Below are 20,177 nucleotides of genomic sequence, written 5' to 3'. Positions count from 1 at the left end.
ACAGAAAATGGCATTTAATAATAAACAACTTTTATGACAGACACATCCATTCCTTGCAGCACCTCCAGTCTAATTACGCAGGCATCAAGAAATGGTAGTGGCAGATAGCCACTGGTCTGAGGAACTTTGTGTATCTCTACTGCTGATGACAGAACGACTGTCCACTATAATCAAGCTTGATACTGAGAAATTGACTGCCCAGCCTTGCAGAGATTAGGTGAGCCAGTCCTTCAGGATTCCTGCTTCTGAGCAGTCTGTGAGATGCTTCAGCCTGGCTGGCTGAAGGCAGGATGCACCTATGATGGAGAGAAACTTATGACAGTCCAGAAGTAGTCTGTCAGATGCTTTGGTCTGGCTGGCTAAAGACTGGACACCGCCACTATGGAGAGGAATTTGTGACTGTCCAGACATTCAGCTCTCTGTCTTGTTAATACTTTTGGAAGTTGCTTGCCTGCACCTCCTTCATGTTAGATAGTTTTTCATTCTGGGGTCTCTGAAGGTGCTTAAAACTAGATAGCCATAGTATTAATATAAGTTTAATTTAAAAAAGAAAAAAGAAAAAACTTTAGACATTAGGATAAGAAACAGTAGCATAGGGGAGATAGTGGAATAATTTCTTAAAAATTGTTAACTACAAATGGACTGGTCCTTATAAATGTGACTTAAGGGATAATTCTTATTTTGTTGTATATAGTATATTTTATTTAATAAAAGGGGCAGATGAAGAAGAGATAAAAATGTTTTTGTTTAGATCACAATTGAGGGATGAGAAAAAGACTTGTGAGAGAGCAGGTGATGTTTATCCCCTTAGAAGTCAAACCATTATGTGTGGGAGATTGGTTGCAAACCAGCTGAAAAACATCCTTGAATAAATTCTGAGAGGAGGAATAAACATGAGCCAAAAGCAAGAGGTGGGGCCTTTTGGAGACTTGGGGTAGTTTTGGCTGTTCGTTGTTCCACTTTGAGATGGTCCTAGAGAGAACCACTCGAGGGAAGGCTTTGGGGGCTCCAGGTTCCGGCTGAGGTTCCAGGTTCTCATTGCTCCAGGTTCCAGCAGAAGAAATCCTGCTAATTATGCCAGGAGAATCATTCCTCAGAACTGATATCCTTGTGGTTTTGTTATTGTATTCTTTAACCTTCTTTTCCTATTGCTTAGGTTAGTCGGGTTATAAGTGAGATACTCCCAGTTAATAAGTTTGTAACAAAATATATTTGTTGAAAAAATTGAGCCTACATTTAATACACATTCATTTTACATGTGTGTAAATTTCATAGTTTCGCCATTTTGAAAACTATGCTTTCTTAACAAAATGTATCTCTTCGTTTTAGAATCTTGCAACTATAAATAAAAAGATGGATGCATGTGCCATATATATTTCCACGCTTGGGCTGAGTCATGTCTCAACTGGACTGAGTTTATTAGACTGGCTTACTATAGCTTAGAGAATATATTTCAAGAAAGGACTCCAATGACCACCCTTTTGGGAGCAGACAGAGCATTCCAGGTGGCAAGTTACAAACAAATACATGAGATGGAGCACTTAATCACAACATGGTGATACATACGTACATTACATACATACACACATACATATATGTTATCAAATTTCACACCAGGAAAGAAGACAGTGTTGTTTATCAGAACAGGACACAAGATGAATGAGTAATAGTTTTCTGGGACAGCTTTACAACTTACTTCATACTTTATCTTTTTGCTTATTTTTTGCTGCAGACAATGAGAGTGGATAGACAAGGAATTAGATACAAGATACTGAGGAAGACTACAGCTTTATCTTGGAAGCTGTGTCTCTTGGATAGAATGCACCTTTGTGGTTAAACATCCTTGACATTGCAGGTACACCTTTCTAAATGCCACATATGCAAATGAAGGGTCTGCTTCATAAGAATACCTGTCTGAATTGTGACACCAAGTGCCTTGTGGTTGTGATTCCAAACTGTGGACTTTTCAAGAAGATTGTGGGGAGAAATTCCTCAAAAGTGAGATTTACACCACTGTGATTTGAGAGGTAGAGTGGGACATTTTGCCCCTGTGAATTTATCTATCTCATATATACTTATAAAATTTTATTTAAAATCAACAGCATATTGAATAAGTGGAGAGAGTGGGCACCCTTGTCTTATGCCATATGACCCCCTGGGTCTTCTCTGAGAGAGAAAGAGAGAGAGAGAGAGAGAGAGAGAGAGAGAGAGAGAGGGAGAGAGAAAGACACAGGGACAGGGACAGGGAGAGGAGAAATTACTGGTATATGTCACAATGTAGAAAAACCTCAAAGTCCCTTGGAACTCTTGGTACCAATGATCGTGTCTTGTCTTTTCTTTCTTCTTTTTAAAATTTTTTATTTATTTATTTATTTATTTATTTATTCACTTTGCATTCCAATCATACCCCCCTCTGTCCTCTCCTCCCAGTCCCACTCTCTCTCTCTCTCTCTTCCTTGTACTTCTCCTCCCCTACACCTCAGAAAAGGGGAGCCTCCCACCACTACCACCTACCCATACAAGCACATGAAATTACATCAGAACTGAATTCACCCTCTACCATGGTGGCCTGACAACGCAGTGCCATCAGGAGAAAGTGAAAGAAAAGCATGCAAGGAAGTCCTTGTCAGAGATAGACCCTGCACCTCTTACTAGAGGACATACATGAAGCCTGAGCTGCCCACTGAGTACGTATGTGTAGGGGGCCTAGGTCTAGTCCATACATAATCCTTGGTTGGTATTTCAGTCTCTGCCAAGGCCCCCTGGGCTCAGGGTAGTTGGCTCAGCTGGCCTTCTGGTGGAGCTCCTGTTTCCTCTGGCTCCTTTTATCCTTCCTCCCAGTCTTCTACAAGTCTTTATGTATTCCCCCTAATGTTTGGCTGGGACTCTCAGCATCTGCTTCAATCTGTTGCTAGGTGGGGCCTCTCCGAGGACAGCTATGCTAGGCTCCCATCTGCAAGCATACCAGAGTGTCATTAATAGTGTGACTGTGTCTTTTCATTGGTATTGTTTCATGAACAGCTTTTCCCCTCAACCATAGTTAAATGTCCTTAATCTTTCCAGTTTTCCTGAGGAGCAATGAAAGGAGCTACAATGTTAATTCCTTCAAAGCCCTATCTCTAAGATCCCGCCTTCAGCTCAAAATATTTAAATAGAACTCATCTACTTCTTTCCAGAGGGCTTCGCACAGGTACGGTAATTGCTTTATGTCATTTTAAGTAACTTCCTGCTGACTAAGCATCAAAAAATCACAAAGACTCCAGCTACAGATTGTTTTTAATAAAATATTATTGTATGATTTCCACTTCCCTTTCATCCTTTTAATCCCTCCAATATTCCCCTACTGTTCCCTCTCAAAATCATGGCCCCTCTTGTTTACAAAAGGATAGGTAGATAGATGATAGATGAATACATGACAGATGATAAATAAATAGACACATGATTGATAGATGATAAATAAATGGGAGACAGAGAGAAAGAGTAGATGATAGGTAAATAGATGACAGATGGGTGGATAGATCGATGATAGATGATCAATAAGCAGATGATAGATAGATGATAGATAGATAGTAGATAGATGATAGATAGATAGATAGATAATAGATAGATAGATAATAGATAGGTGTGCCTGAATCTTTGAGTACAACCTATTCTGTCTCTTTATTGTCACTGGTACATGAATGATTTCAGAGCTGACTACTTGGTGTTCAATCATCACTTAGGGGAAATCTTCCTAGGGAAGGCTATTTCTCGAGTTCTCAGCATTTCTCAGTCGCCTGTAGTTCTTCATCTACGGGGTTGGACCCCATGAGATGTCCCTCCACTAGTTAGCTTGTGTATTGGTTGTTGTACTCCTTCGGGTCTTTTTAGGCAGCCATGTTGTTGGCCTAACATGGGTGAGGCTGCCCTGCTCATTCGAGGAGACAGTCTCACAGGAGTTGAGCTCTGCTTCATAAAGTACAGCATCTGCTGCACTTGCCATCCACCTTTTTAAAAACTCCAAAAGGAGAATGGGTTTTGAGGGCAGGTATGACGTCAGAAAGTATGTAAGCCAGATTCTTTCATTAAAAAAAAAAACACTGTGCATGTTTCCTGTGAGCAAAAGAAAATATTATCTTTCAGCGATACGTTTTTCCTTTAAAAGTACAGAGCTGTTGTGATAAGATTGGAATCAGCAGTCAATGAAATTCTAGGTGGAATTCTGCTTGTGCTCAGTAAGAGTCTTGAGACTCAGAATAAGAAGGGAATTACAGAAGTCACTGGCTTTTAGGAGGAACACCTTGTCCTAGTACATTTTGTTTGTTTTAATGATTTCTGTTTATGGCAAGGTACTGAATGTGTATTATATAAATTGAAATTTTATACTAGATAAGTATGCAATATTATTACATAAAATTCCAGACAAGGTGAGATAAGCTCTAACCTTAATCCAATTCAAAGAGCTTTCCTACAAGGGGCTCCAGGGACTTCTCATGGTACAACAGAGCATGTTATCAGCAAAACACATAAGTTTGTGGAAAGTTTGTGTCCTAGTGTTCTCCTTGCTGTCTTAAGTTGTTGAGTTTTCCACAACATTCATTTGGGTACTATGCCTGTTTTTCTTCTAGCAATATTGAATAGCAAGTAGTCACTACATGCTCTTGACACGCCTTAGGTTAAATCATGGGTGTTACTAGTATGGTTACTTAAAATAAATAAATAAAATAATATAGGGGCTTATTTTTTAACATAAAATTTGATATTTATCATGTGCCATTCACTGACTCTCTTTTAATGTTTAGTCTATTACTTCATTTAATTCTCATTTTATGAAAGCCTATTTAAAGCTAGGCTTATGACTGTAGTCTCAGATCTTTGGAAGCTGAGATGGGGGCATTCTGAGTATGAGGGCAGCCTAGGGTACACAGTGATACTCACCCAAAGAAAGAAAGAAACAAAGAAAGAAAGAAACAAAGAAAGAAACAAAGAAACAAAGAAAGAAACAAAGAAAGAAAGAAAAAGAAAGAAAATTCAGGAGCATAAAGGCCAATCTATATGCTGTTGTGTTTGACTGTGAAATGCCCCCAGAGGCTCAAGTGTTTGAAAACTTGGTTCCCAAGTGCTGTTTGGGAACCTTATGAAACCTTCATGGGGTGGAGTCTTGCTGGATACAATGGGTTACTAGGGAACAGTTTTGGGGCTCTGTGGGATGGCCTCGCTTCTCTTCACATCCTACTTCCCAGACAGCAGACTGTGACAGGCAGCATCTTGTTCCTGCCACCATGCGTTCTGCCTCCTTCCTTGTCTTCCTGACCAATGAACCCTCTAGCACTGCCGCCAAAATAAGCCCTTTCTTCCTGAAACTACATTTGCCAGGGTATTTTATCACAACAACAGGAAAGATAGCTAACATGGCCCCTAAGAACACTATATTTGGCCACTTTTACTAGTTAAAATACTTTTGGTTTGAAGGTGAAAAGCTTGGTAAATGGATCTATATCAGTCTGTACTAGGTTTTTTTTTTCCTGTTCCTGTGATAAAATACTGGCCAAAACCAACTTGGAGAAGAAAGGGGTTTATCTTAACTTTCAGATCCCATCCCATCAGTGAGGAGCTGCAGGAACTTAAACAGAGGCTCTCCCTGTCAGTCTACTGCTAGGAAGGGCTGAGGCTGGGGAGTTCCATGACCTCAAGCCAGCTTGCACTAGCGTGAGCTCCTATCTCTAAAATAAGCAAAACAACAACAAAAATACCTATTAAGGTTGTTTTGTTTTGTTGTGCTACTGAAAAATTAAAACTATGAGAGAATGTTTATTTTCAAACATTAACCTTTATTATAAGGATACATTAAGTAGAAAATAGATGAGATAAACAAACAGACTGAGAAAGGCATCATTAATATGTGACGCTACACAAAGGAGGAATTTTTTTTATTGAAGGAGAGATTGGTTGTGTGTGACATTTTTTTGCTCTTTTTCTTTTTCAAATGTGTATGGGCGTTTTGCCTACATGTACAGCTGTACACCATATGGGTGCACTGCCTGCAGAATCCAGAAGAGGATACTGGATCCCCTGTGACCAGAGTTATGGATACTGTGAGCTTCCATGTGTGGTCTGGGAATTGAACTCCAGTCCTCTAGGAGAGCAACTGGTGCCTTTAACAGCAGAGCCATCTCTCCAGCCACTTTCTTTGCCATTTGAAAACCAGGAACTCCCTGGGTACTTTTCTATCCGCCATTTCAGTTTCTGTAGTTCCCGTCTTTACTCTCCTAGCCTCCACTTAACCTTTCTGTGGAACATGCTACAGTTATAAAAGGCTATTCTTTTTCAATTTTCTACTTCCCATATGGGATCATCAGATGCATCAGGGATGCAAATATTAAACAGCAGCTGCAGAAAGCAAGTCAACTTTTGAAACCAAACCAGCTTCACTTTAAAGTGTATAAATGGCACATACAACAGCAGTCCACTGAGGAGGAAGAGGAACACATAGATGTAATGCATCTTTGGAGACTTGACAAGGGGAATCAAAACCAAGCACAGGGTGATGGCCAGGGCTGCCAATATTACCGGTAAAAACACCTGGAATGGAAAGATAACATTGAAGAAAGTAATCCACATGTGATGGCTGAATGTTCACAAAAGTAAAAATCATGTGAAGCTGATGATAGAAAGTGGGCTAAGTCAGCCTTTGTGTTAGGTCAGTTTTCTCAGGACTCAGAATGTCACAGTGAAAGGAAATGCTGGAGATTCCTCAGAGAAGGTGCTGGCTGGGGACTCATCAGAATCTACTTTTGACTCTTCCTGAGTGGAGATAGTCAGAAGCAGATGCTGAATAGTATGGTCACCTGCAGGCACAGGTGGTACGAAGGTATTCAAAATGAGTGTCTACACCCACCCACTGGGGCTCCAGGCAATCTGCTCTAGACATTATTTCAAATGGGTGAGTAAGTTAAGAGAAAAGCTTCTTTTCTCCTCTGTTAACCAAGTTATTATCAACAGTTAAATATTAGGATTGCATAGGTCTCACAAACTAACAAAAACAAAAGGAAGAGCAAATTCCTTGTCTGAAATAATCCTATTTTTGTTTTGGCCAAATCCTAAAGATTGATCCTTGGTACCTGGATTATGCTAGAAATGTAAACATGCAACACCTAACATTACAACATTATCCTTGATTTTTTTTTTTTCCCTCAAGGATCCAACTAAGTAGCTCAGTTGGCCTTGAACTCATAGTTTTCCGGCTCTGGGTTCCCAAAAGTCTCTAAATTAACTTGAATTATAGACATATACCATCTGGCTCTAGGCAATCAATTTTGAGATATCGGTAGAAGACATGAATCTATACTCAAATTATATGATATAGCTAGTTGAAATTTTGAAACTTTTTAGTGAGAGGGTTATTCAGTTGAGTCTTAAGTAACAGTTTCCTTTTAATTGTCTAAAGGCCATTAAGAAAGATAGCTCACCACCTCACAGATCATTTTTTTGTCAAATACTTGGGGGAGAGATATGAGCATTCATAATGGCAGATAAGAAATATTTAACCATTTGTTCTTAAAGTTGCCCTTACCATCCTTTTTAAGCAAAGATAAGTCAAATAATAATAATGTAATGATAGCTATTAATGTTGTGCCCTGGATTTTTGCATGCCTTCACTTATATAATCCACACAAGATTCTTAAGAGGCAAACATTAACTGTGTTCATTGTAGATAGGAAAGATATGTCAGTAGTGAAATGAGAGTAAGCTTAGAAAAGGATATGAGGAACTAGACATGAGCCCAAACTCTTAATGATTACCTTGTATTTCTTGATGTGCTCCAACTCTATCAAAATGCATAACTTCCCTGCAATTGTGCCTATCCACGGTATAAGCTTGGCTCAGAAAACAACAAAGAAGCAAAGGATTTTAAAAGTATACAGATGTGAAATTCAGAGGACAGGACCTCCCAGGAAGGTACTCCAAGCAGATAAGGAACACAGCCTTACACTAGATACACATGGGTGCTCTCTGATCATCCTCTGGTTCTCACTGTCAGTGCATTAGTTACCATTCACTGAGTGTCTAAATAGGTGACACCTTGCCTAAGAATGAGGATAGAGTTTCATTTATTTCAGTACCCAGAGAAGAGATCCTAACAAGGTACTTGAAATAAAGTCACGCCACAACGTGTTCTCAAATATCCAAGAACTTTGTGATGGCTGAATGGAAGAAGCAGAAGGGAAGACTTAAAAGAAAAGATAGTGGTACAAAGTTGGTAATGAGGACATCACTTCCTTTCACTCTAGGTTCTTATAGTTTATACTTAGTGAGAGTCAAACTCTCTAAAGAGACTGCTGACATTTGGATATTGGCTTTATTTTGTGCTATATGAGCTTTGACAAGTGGCATACCTTCTATAAACCCATTTCCTCTTCTCTAGTATGGGTATAAACAGGAAGTGGTGTCTAACTTTTCTAGGACAGAAGATTCTACAGCAAAGCTGTGAACATGCTACCAGGCAATCAAGACTATTCCATTATGTGCAAAGGCTCTGCCCCCCCAATAATATCCTCTTATGAAAGAATGCTCTTCTTTTCCATGCTATATTTTCTCCCCTCGAGTTTATAAGCAAAAAGTTGAGGAGAAGGAATCTGTTTATGATCTAAATAAATAAGCTAATATTTCAGGACAGTAAATATCATGTATGACTTGACTTTCTGTCTCCTGTCTATCATTTGCTATATCTGTCTTTACTGTAAAAGACACAGTGTGTGTAATAGCTATATAAGCCAGCTAGGCAACCTCAGGTCAAATGGCCTCCAGTGGTCTGTTCCACCACCCCAATACACCTGCCTTTCTCACTAACAAATCCTTACATTGAACCTTTGAGATTTCATATTAAGTAAAACCTATTCACCATGAACATGAAGTCCAGTCTCTATATTTGTTTCTCAGTTTCCTGAGTAACACATCTGCATTTGGCTCTTCTGAACATACTCTTCGAATACACAGTCATTTGTCTTATTTCAAATGGAACAAATGTGTTTATCTTTACCTTATATGGTCTGTGTAGATTCGGGTACTGGTACCTCAGTTTCAGGATTCCTAAAATTGTTAAGAAAGTCCAAAGAGAAACAACAAAATAGAGATAGTTTATCAGGTCAATTAGATTTGTTAAGATAATTGCAACGGATCCCACACAGACATCTAGAAGCACAGCTAGGAAGGGAGAGGAGTGAACATTAAGGGTACCAAGTACCAGTGGCAGCTGGCCTTGGTGGCTTGCAATATATGTTATTCTTGCTGTCTCCAATACATTAATCACAAGGTTGCTAAACAACGATGCAGAGATAGCAAAAGGAACAGTCCATGTGAACTGGGGGATGACCCTGTCAGTCCAGGTAAGAGCCACAGCATCTGCAGAGGAAAAAGCACACAAAAAGAGATGTATTAAGAAAGAGAATCTGATGATAAATCTTTAGACAATAATATTTCAAAGACAAAACATAAACTCTTAAATATAAACACACATATATATATATGAAGGGAACTTTGTTATTTCCTTTTTCACATTTAAGTATTATTTGGGTTTGTACCTATTTCAGCTCACCATACTGCATGAAAGTTTGGTTTTAGCCAGGCGTGGTAGTGCACACCTTTAATCCCAGTACTCATGAGGCAGAGGCAGGTGGATCACTGTGAGTTCAAGGCCAGCCTGCTCTACAATGTGAGTCCGGGACAGCCAAGGATACACAGAAAAACCCTGTCTTGAAAAACAAAAAAAAAAAAAAAAAAAAAAACCAAAAAAAAAAAAAAAAGAAGAATGGTTGATTTTATGTCTTTCCCAAAAGACCAGGAACTTTTTGAAGGCAAATAGCCCACATGCCTTTTCTTTAACATCCTTAATTAATTCATGGCCAGACACAGTAATAGTGGGTTTTCAATAAATACTTGAGAAATGCATTAGTTGTGTTAGGTGGAAAATTAAAAGTATGCTTATGAACTAAAATTAGCATATAGAATGCTGACAGACTTATCCAGTGTCAAAATAGCATTACTGACAGAGTATGAGCTGTCCCAAACCATAGCACCATATAAAATGAAAAAAAATGAATGTAGATTCAACACAGATCAAAATATTTATGATTCTGGAGACTTTTTAAAGCTATAGACCAATGGTTTTCAGGTAGATGTTACTTTGCTCTTCATGGATTGTGTGTCAATGTCTGGAGAATTGTGATTTCCTATAACTGGAGAGACTGGCATTCTGATGCGTAGCAGCCACAGATGCTGATAGGACAGTTTAAAAGAGTTATGTGGTTTAGGACTTTGCATATAGTGCAATGGCAATGTGCTTGCTTATTATATGTGAAGCTCTGAGTTCAATACTGAGGATTTCAAAACAGAATGATCCAAAATATTGATGGCATTGAAATTCAGAAACCTTGCATTAGAGAAAACATTACAGCGTGTTCTGGAGTTGTTTTTTCTGTCTTAAGGCCAAAAGAAAAAAGACCTTGTGAATCCTAACTCAGTGTGTCAGTCAACAAAAAAACCTACCAATAGATGGAATCCAAAAGAATTTGGAGGAGGGAAGTGAAGAAGTAGACATGATCAAAATACATTACATACATGTATGAAAATCACCAATAAACAAATATATCCATTATGAAAATCCCTCTGAGTCCACTTTGTACTATGGAAATATATGGTAAGACAGATGATTCTATCCCAGTGAAATAGTTCTGTTTCAGTACAGTGAGCAGAGCAGAGCCCAATGTTCCTGGGAAGTAGGTGTCCTTTGAGCTCATAATGTTGTCCACAGGATTTCAGATGAGTCACTGTTACATCAGAATTTTGATGTATAAGAAAGCTTAAGACTTTTAAAAATGTAACCAAATTAAAACACCATCAGTGGCTCTCATCCTTAAGACCTCAATTTTTTTTTTATTGAGACAGGGATTCTCTATTTATCTCTGGCTGTCCTGGAACTGGCTCTGGAGACAAGGCTGGTGTCAAACTGATAGATATGCCTGCTTCTGCCTCCTGTGTGCTAAGATTAAAGGTGTGCCCCATCATGCTCCATAAGATCTTAAATCTTAGCCAGTGCTTGTTTGCTAGTTGAGAAACAGGATCTTCATTTATCCCAGGCTGGCTTCAGTTCCTAAATGCTGAAATCACTGCTATGCACTGTCATGCTCAGCTACTACCCGTCACCTTTCTCGTGGATGCTATTCTACAACATTGGGTGTTATTGAAAAGTATCCCATTGCAGTTCTTACTTATTCCAAATAGGTCTTGTTGTTGGACAACCAGACCTCAACACACTATATACTTTCTGACATGTTTTGAAAATCTTTCTCCCCAACACTGCACAGGAAATTTTCAGCTTCTCAGTGGACATTCAAAACCATGATTTCTTACAAGCAGAGGTGGACTATATTCGGGCAGCTCTGCTCACACTAACTCTCAAAAATTAAATGTAATATTCCTGCATGATCTTTAGCACTATTCTGCAAATTTTGTCTCATTTTCAACTCCTTTCTACATTTTTATTCAAATTTTTATTATGCATGTGATATATATGTATATATGGTTTTTTTAAACGAATGAATGACATTGAACTCTATAAAGTTTAAAGTTCTTTATCCTCACCAAATTGTCATTCATGTGTTCCAAATGTAAATGCTGCTACTACTCTCTGATTCCGTTTCCAGAGTTTCTCTACAGTTTCTCATATTAGCCTATATAAATCATGTACCCTATAAAGAAAAAAAGCACTCACAGGCTCATCCCAGCTGAGTACCATTTTTCACTGGTGCCTTTCTGTTCTGCATGAAAGCATGGAGCTTTTTCCATCACTAATCCATCATAACTGTTGTCCCTTTCAGTGTCCATCACTTAATGGTCAATATGACCTTCTAAAAAAAACCTCAGAGTTGAATCAGGGAGGGGACAGCATAGGTAAAGTGCTTGCTGTGCTGCCACACCTGAAGACCTGACTTCTAACCCTGCAACTCACATGGCAGAAAGAAAGAGTAAACTCTTGCAAGTTGTCCTTTGACCTCCATGTGTGCAACACGATGCACATGCATATGCACACAAAATAAGTAAATAAGATGCAATTAACAATTTTAAGCAAAAACCCAGGATGGTCTATTACACAGAACTTAGCTGAACAATTCAAACTTATTGGATATGTTGATGGCCTTTAATACTGATGATATGATGGCCTTCCCTAAAGTTACATTTTTATATATAGTTCTGATTATTTTCTCAACTTGAATTTCTAATGCAGTCTAAGTACATGTATTAAAGCTTTAAAGTAATAATTCAGATTTTAGATCAACTCTGAGGATTATAAGCCTGAAAAAGGCAGCGATTAAAACAAAGTTTCAAACAACAGTAGAAGCTTCCCGAGTTTTCCATACAAGCTTTAAAACTATTGTGATAGCTATAAAATTGTTGCAATTGATATGATATTCCAGAGATTTTACAGTTCTTTAATAATCAACATATCCAGAGCACCAGCTATAGTCATATAGTCATAAAGAATGCCAAATGTAGTGAACTACAGCCTCAGTGTCACTGGCAAGTGGCCCTGACCACAATCATAGCTGCCATTATAAACCAGTGGTTTTCAGTCTGTGGGTTGCAACAGAGTTGAATGGCTCTTTCGTAGGCACATATAACAGAGATCATGCACATCACACATTTACATTACAATTTATAACAGTAGCAACATTACAGTATGAAGTAGCAATGAAAATAATTTTATGATTGGAGGGTCACCACACATGAAGAACTGGATTAATGGTTCTCAGCATTAGGAAGGTTAAGAAGCACTGCTATAAATGAACCCTGACAGCTCTGAAGTAGCTCATGAATCAGTGCGTTTGTCCAGGGCTGAACATGGTTTGTTCCCACAGAAGCTTGGTCCTATCTCATCTCTCATGCCAGAGATACCTAGACCCTTGATGAATCAAATCTGGTGTGGGAAACTACCTTGCAGCATTCTATGGCGTAGTCACATTGCAATTGAGTCAAGTCACTGGAGTTTTTATATTAAACCTACTCTGAGCTTTGAAGTCTCCCCAAGTAAACAATTGATCATCTTGGAGGAGTTGGGAATCCTGCACATCCTGATTTTACCACTGCAAAATATACAGTGCAATAGATTACCATATGATACCTTAGAAACGTGTGGTTCTAGGTCAGTAAGGAGACTTACCTCCATCAAATATTCACCAAAGCAAGAAGAAATTGCTCAATATTGCTTAGTCCAATGTTACTATATGACACATCTATCTCAGAAGGTGATGACTTGAGATGTGATGTTGGCATGAGAAAACAGCTAGTCTTCAATTTTCTCTGCTTTTCATTTAAAAATTTTTTTTTATCCCTTGACTCTGCTATTCATCTCTCTTTAAGAGTTTTGTGTTTACTTCTTTTTCGAAAAAGGTCTCTCTAAACTAAAGATCCTCCAACCTCAGCTTCTCAAGTACTCTAACAGGCTCTAGATCACAGGCAGGTAGTAGTATACCTTGTATATTCATTAGTTCTTTATTCTTCAATTTTGGCTTTAATCAAAATTTCAATATGTTTAGTGTCATTTGTCAGCATAAAATTTGGAGTAATTTGAGATAAATATCTATTTTACATATTAATAATGTTGATTATAGTCATCAACTAACCATTATTAGTGTTTACTTATTCACGTGTTAATATCCCTCATCTCAAATTTGTCCTTCTTAATGTCACATGAATTACTGAAAATCAAGCATTTATAAGTATTAATAAACATAGTTACTGATTATGCAGTATCACTACACCTGAGGTCATGCAAACAGTTTTGAATCTGTGTCACCCATCTGCATTATATATACGTTTTTCACATTATCAGAAAATGTATAATTATGGTTGAAATGAATCTCCCTTTTAAACCAAATCATACTTTCTCCATCCTGTTATTACAACATCATAAGTGGGTCTCTATATAGCACAATGAAGACTGTGCAGCCATCCTAACTGGCAAAGTGTCCTAACTGTACATAAAGAACTGCATTTTATCAACTGTCTTTGCTATTTGTGTATACAAACCTGAAGACAGAATTTCCCTGGGTGTCAGAACTGTCAGGTAGGAAATATTAGCCAGTAAATACACCATAGTTACCAGAGGCAGCGCTGTAAATACGGCTCTAGGAATTGTTTTGCTGGGTTTCTTCATCTCCCCTATAACGCATAAAAAAAAAATCAGACTTGGGAAAAATTACTTCTTAAACTTATTTTAAAAGTTGTACGTGTTTCAAAAACTGGACTGCATCATTTCCATTTATCCTGCTATAACACCCACACACTCACAGGCAAAAAAAACAAAAACAAAAAAAACTACTGCACACTGATCCATTTCTTAAGACACAAGTATTAGAGCTGTAGAGACAGGTCATGCAACAGTTTGATGGGTCCTTTTATTATTCTTGTTTCATTTGTAGCCTGGCTCTTTAAGAATACATCATCATGCTCTTTCTTGATAAAGTCCCTCTTCTTTTATGTGAAACATCTTTTCTTTCTTAGCTAACAATGTGGCTGCTGCTTCTCCTTCAACTCAGCAAAATCATTACCTCTTGGAAAGTAAGAGAGGAAATCGCTGGCCAGCAAGATCATCTCAATATTCATAGTTAAGTATTGAAAAAGATTATAGAGTCAGTTTCCCTCTTTTTGTTGTTTGTTTGTTTGCTTGTTTCATAATTTTTAAACCATTAAATCATTCTCTTTTTTTAAATTATTTCATTCATGTATTCACTTTACATCCCAATCTTAACCTCCTCCCTCCTCTCCTCCTAGTCTTACCCCCCTCCCTCTTCCCCTTCCCTCTCCCCTATTCCCCAGAAAAGGGGAGCCCCAACACAAAAACCCATCCCAGTCTATCAAGTGGCATCACAACTGAGCACACCGTCTTTCTCTGTGGCCTGGAGAAGTAGCCCCACCAGCAGGGAGTGACCAAAAAGCAGGCAACAAAGATCATGTCAGAGTCAGCCCCAGCTCCTCTTACTACAGAGAGTCTGTAGAGAGAAGAAAAACTGTAGGTGAGGCCCTCTCTGTGACAAGCTGGAGACTCAAGACAGGGTGGGCTTCTGCTAGGGTGTGGGGGTGACTATAGCTGAGACTCCTAGTAGCAGAGGTTATGGATACTGGAGAGGACACCCGCAAACTGTACATGAGTCCTAGTGGAGGGATAAGAGGACCAACCCATCCATAAAAACTTAGACCCAAGATTTACCCTTCCTACAAGATGTGCAAGGATGAAGATGGAGCAAGACTGAGGGAATGTCCACCCTAAGCTTGGCCCAGCCTGAAACCCACCTCGCGAGAGAAAGCCAACCCCTGACACTATTAATGATATCTGCTATGCTCATGATCGGGAGCCTAGCATAGCTGTCCTCTGAGAGGCTCCACACAGCAGTGGACCAAAACAGATGCTGAGACGCACAACCAAACATTAGTCAAGGCTCAAGGAGCCTTATAAACCATCCTTTTTAAAAACAAAAGCAGAAAACAAGTTTGGAGATGTAGCTCACTAATGAAGTGCTTTTCCAGCATGGAGCTAGCTGTTATAGACTGAGGAAGCATAAAAAGAGTAAGGAGTGAATAGAGATCTAATTTTAATTCTGCTTGCTACTTACTGCTTGTGGGCCTCTCATTGTTTAGCTTTTTGTTAGAAGTGGCTTAGTCACTGTTCCATTGTCATGACCGTGGTAAATCTTATAAAAGAAAGCATTTGCCTGGGTGCTTGCTTACAGTTTCAGACAGTTTGTCCATTACTCTCAAGGCAGAGAACATGGCAGCATGGCAGGATATCAGTAGGCATGGTGCTGGAACAGTAGCTGAGGTCTTTATGTCTTGATCCACAAGCAGAGAGAGGGAGTGGGAGAGAAGTAGGCCAGGCATGGTCTAAGCCTCAAAGCCCGCCTAGTAACACACTTCCTCTAACAAGGTCAGACCCCCTAGTCCTTCTAATCCTTTCAAACTGTTTCATTCCCTGGTGATTGACCATTCAAATATATGAGCCTATACCTTATTCAAATCACCAAAAGAAAAAATTATGATGCAATAAAATTTCAATCATAGTACCTTTTAAAAATGGTTATTGTTGGGCTGGATTATATCTCAGCAGTAGAACACTTGCCTAACATGTGAAGGACAAAATTTGACCCCCGGCACACACCTGTGCCTCCCCCAACAGAGGCTATTTTAATAGCTATGGTATTAGTTAAAGCTTGGAACAAGCAAAAGAGCAACTTTTAAAATTAACTATATTTTCTTCTGGGTCTTTTAGTTATTCTCACTACATAGTTTGTTTGTAGAAAGATGACAGATCATAATTTAATTTATAAGAGGCTTATATAATAAGAGGTCATTATTGTGACATTTTATAATAACATTCAAACAGACAGCAAATATCCTTGGGCTTTGATCTTGAAAGACAAGTTCTTCTGACACTATTGATCAGCCACTGATAAATCATATTTCATAAATAGGAGTGCTACATAGAAACCTTAAAACCTATTTAGTAAATTAACTTCTGCCATACTCATTGAGAGACTGCCAAATCCTAACTACTAACTTGACAGGGAAGAAGTAAATGCTTTTTGGTTTGGTTTTTCTTTTGAAACAGTGTCTTGAACCCATCATGAGGCCAAACTGGCCTTGAACTACTGATCATCCTCCTGCACCTCTCAAGTGATCGTCTTATAGGCGTAATACACCACACCTAGTTTTATGGAGTGTAGGGACAGAATGCACTGAAATTCCCACAGACTTTTGTTTATCTTCAGCTGTTTGGAAGGAGTTCTACATTAGTTTACAGATTATTAAATATTGTAGATCTTTCTTCATCTAATTTATCTAATTACAGAACAATAAAATGTCTCTAGCATCAAAACAAGATAAAATTACCTAAAAGTATATCTTTTCTGAGGTGTGTGCACACACATGAGCCTGCACACAATGTTACACAAACACATGTGCACACACACATATGTACACACACACACGTTCACTTATTTATACACACACGCACACACACACACATATAGACTCAGTTTAAGTCACAAACGTCAGCAGAACTATCCCAGCCTTCTTTTCCTACTCATTTTTTATCCCAATGTAAACTAACTTTTAACCACAAAGCTCATCATTAATATCACCCTTAACCAAGGAAGAACATTCTGATCTCTTCGCAGATTCTTCAACTTCTGGAACATTTAGGCTTGTGGAAAGCCCCCTCTTTTGGGAACATATGAGGGCTTATTCTTTATGATTCTTTAAGCCTTCTGTGCTTTCTTACTGGTTTTATTTTTTCTACCTACTGCAGAAAAGTTGACATTATCCAGTCATCCATCCCCAATTCTATGCTTTTCCTCATTACACTTGCTTGAACATTCTCACCCATCATCAAGGCCGTAAGTCATCAAATGAAAGCAGTTGTATGGTCTCTCGTCATTTCCTGCAGTGCCTTACATGTGCTCTCTCTGTTTCTGGTTTTCATTCTTACTCTTTAAGGCTGGGAAGGTTGTATTCTATTCAAATTGCTAGTTCTTTGCAGATAGTAACAATTAAATTGATCGTCTTTTCTACTCAACTTGCTTCTAACACATCGTTTCTTTATGGCTAGTATTAAATCCATATACAATTATTTGTTTTTAAGATAAAGAACTATACCAATATTAAGTCATGATAACAATTTTAGAGATTTAAAGAGAAAGTGTAGGGAGGAGAAAATATCTGCTATGGTTAGGAAGCAGGGAGAGAATCCATGAAATTAATGGGAGGTTTATTCAAGAGGCAAGCCCATCCATATTTAACATGAAAAATGAAAGCTGTCAAAGTAACTTTTAGGTTGATGGGGGAGTAACATAGATTAAAGAGAAGAGACTCTGGTGGTAAGAAGGCAGAGTTCAGAGATAGAGATCAACCTTGAAATCAAAAAGAGGAGGAACAAGTTTCTAAAGGGAAAAGTATTACATCGTGCACGAGAGCCATCAAGACAATTATGATTCTCTTGTGTTCAAAAACCTTAAAAGTGCCTAGTGCAGGTGCAAAGCAAAATCTAGTGCGTGGTGCTCTTCCCGGAGGTTCTGAGTGAGCAATGAAGCAGTGCTTCACAAGACACTGGCTACAGCAGCCCTGCACTGCCATGATAAACAAAAGGTCATGAAGCTACGGGAGAAATTTAACTTCACGTGTCCAGAGGGCCAGGCTGAGGGGTGAGGAGACGGGAGCCTCTGCTAGGCTCTGATGAGCATTGGTACTTATAATAATAAACTTTAGGGGGGTGCTTGTGCTAGGAATCCAACCTATGGTCTCAGGCATACTAGGTAACTGCTCTACTACTACTGAGCTATATCCCTACCCCATCTCCCAATTATATTATTATATGAGCCTTTAGTAACACATTAATCCATGAAAAAAATTTTCAGAACAAAAAAATGTGATTCTAAAAATAAATAAATGAAAAGAGTGAGTCACACCCTCATGTATCACAGTCATTTACCACAGCAGTATAGTCTGGTTTTATATTTTTCAAGGATCCACAGTTTCACAGGAGGGAAATCTGAGCATCCATACAGTAACAGAAAGAAAACTACATTAATCAGTGGCCTCATATTCCTGGTCCCAAGAAAATAATATGAAAAAGAGAAGTTTTTGTTTCTTTGATTGTTTTCATAGAGGTTTGAAATGGATTAAGTATGGAAAAGAATTAAGAGCAGGTGATTTAGGAAGTAAAAATAGAAGATCATTAAATTCTTTTTTATAAGGTGATAGTCAATACACAATGAAATATGCTCACTTCATACATGCAATATATCAGTCATGTCTTCATTTTCTCTGTGAGATTGATCATTACCTGCTACATATGTAAAACATGCCCCACCAGAAAATGCAAAGTATCCTTGGAAGATAGCTTCTATGAGCTGAGAGACATCTGGAACCTCGTGGTCGAAAGCATTCTGAAGTCTTCGCACATTCTCCTTCTTCCCTCTCACCAGTATGAACACCCCGCTAAAGGAAATGACGCCGAGTATGCCTAGCTTCAGCACTGTGCTCACTGTCTGAAGCCATGACAGCTCCTTCACACCACGAGAATTCAAAATCCCCACAATCCACAGCACCGCCAAGGCCAGACATTTTTTGGGTAGATTCGGGGCAGAGCAACTGGGATAGAAAGGCTGAATGCCATACTCCGCAAGTAGCAGAGCTTGGCTAGCAAGTACTCCTGGGCCCAGAAACAAGGCGGTCCAAAGTCTTAGGAATGCCATCACAGGGCCAAAGCATCTCCTGAGAAAATAATAGTGAGCCGCGGTGTATGGGAAGGTTATCCCGATCTCTGCGAAGCAGAGAGCACTGCTCAAGGACAGCACCGCACATGCAGCCCAGATACACAAGGAGATTCCCACATTCATGCAAGAGTACTGCAGTACTCCTTTGGGGGACACAAAAATTCCTGCCCCAATTATATTAATGATTAAAAAATTTGTCCCCCAGAAATATCCAAGTTCTCTCTTAAGCCGTATTTTCTTCTCTGTATCCATTGCCATTGAGAAAACTCAACAGTTTGTGAATGTTTCTGCCTACAGGATTACAGATGCCCTGAAATATAATTGCGATGCCCTTTTTGTTCTGCCTATTAAATATGGTCTATTTTCAATAATTAACAAAGTGTGTGTGACACATTTATGTAAAAAAAAAAATAGATTACCTGTAAGGGCTTATTTTGACCCTTCTTTTAATAATTATCAAAATAGGGCATTCAATTGAAAGGGAATTTTAAAGAAACCAAGGTTTTGGAAATGGGAATAAAGAACTTTCTTGTTGAAGCTGCAAAGAACTTGTCTATATTGTCTTCACTACATTCAAGGATAAGTTAAACTGGCAAGATTAAGTGGGTAACTTAAAAGTCACAGGGAAAGATATGGGGCAGAAGAAACTTCAAAGCTGAGAACCACTAGGTTTTTCTGTGGGTATTGTCTGTCTGTCTGTTTGTGAACTGGGTCTTGCTATACACCTCTGGTTGCACTGGGTCTTGCTATATATACAAGGCAAGGCTACCCTTATAGCATTCCTCTTGCTTCTGCCTCCATATTGCTAGAGTTACCAGCACGCATACTACCCAGGCTGCATGGCTACTTTAAAATAAGGGAAAAGATTAGGAA

General features: G+C 38.8%; 1 protein-coding gene across 1 annotated transcript; it reads right to left on the bottom strand.

Moving 5' to 3' along the window:
* Positions 1 to 6,277: 6,277 nt before the first annotated feature.
* Slc7a13 (solute carrier family 7 member 13) lies at positions 6,278 to 19,600 on the bottom strand. The gene is made up of 4 exons (XM_051160623.1): positions 18,872 to 19,600; positions 14,065 to 14,196; positions 9,020 to 9,381; positions 6,278 to 6,561 (listed from the first exon to the last, which is right to left on the bottom strand). Exons 1-4 carry the CDS (start codon positions 19,560 to 19,562, stop codon positions 6,307 to 6,309), a joined length of 1,440 nt encoding a protein of 479 aa, XP_051016580.1. The 5' UTR covers positions 19,563 to 19,600; the 3' UTR covers positions 6,278 to 6,306.
* Between the last annotated feature and the right edge of the window lie 577 nt (positions 19,601 to 20,177).

The sequence above is a fragment of the Acomys russatus genome, chromosome 2 (genome assembly GCF_903995435.1).
Source record: "Acomys russatus chromosome 2, mAcoRus1.1, whole genome shotgun sequence".
Lineage (NCBI taxonomy): Eukaryota > Metazoa > Chordata > Mammalia > Rodentia > Muridae > Acomys > Acomys russatus.
The sequence above is the reverse complement of the archived record's forward strand: the minus strand, read 5'-3'. Positions and strand labels throughout refer to the sequence as shown.

Bases quoted from the DNA above. Each gene is read 5' to 3' on its own strand.
- Slc7a13 (XM_051160623.1), bottom strand. From the start codon at position 19,562: ATGGCAATGGATACAGAGAAGAAAATACGGCTTAAGAGAGAACTTGGA. The intron at 14,197-18,871 runs GTAATGATCAAT...TATGCGTTATAG, and splicing joins ATGTTTTACATATGTAGCAG to GGGAGATGAAGAAACCCAGC. The intron at 6,562-9,019 runs GTAAAGATAAAC...TTTCCATTCCAG, and splicing joins ATCTACACAGACCATATAAG to GTGTTTTTACCGGTAATATT.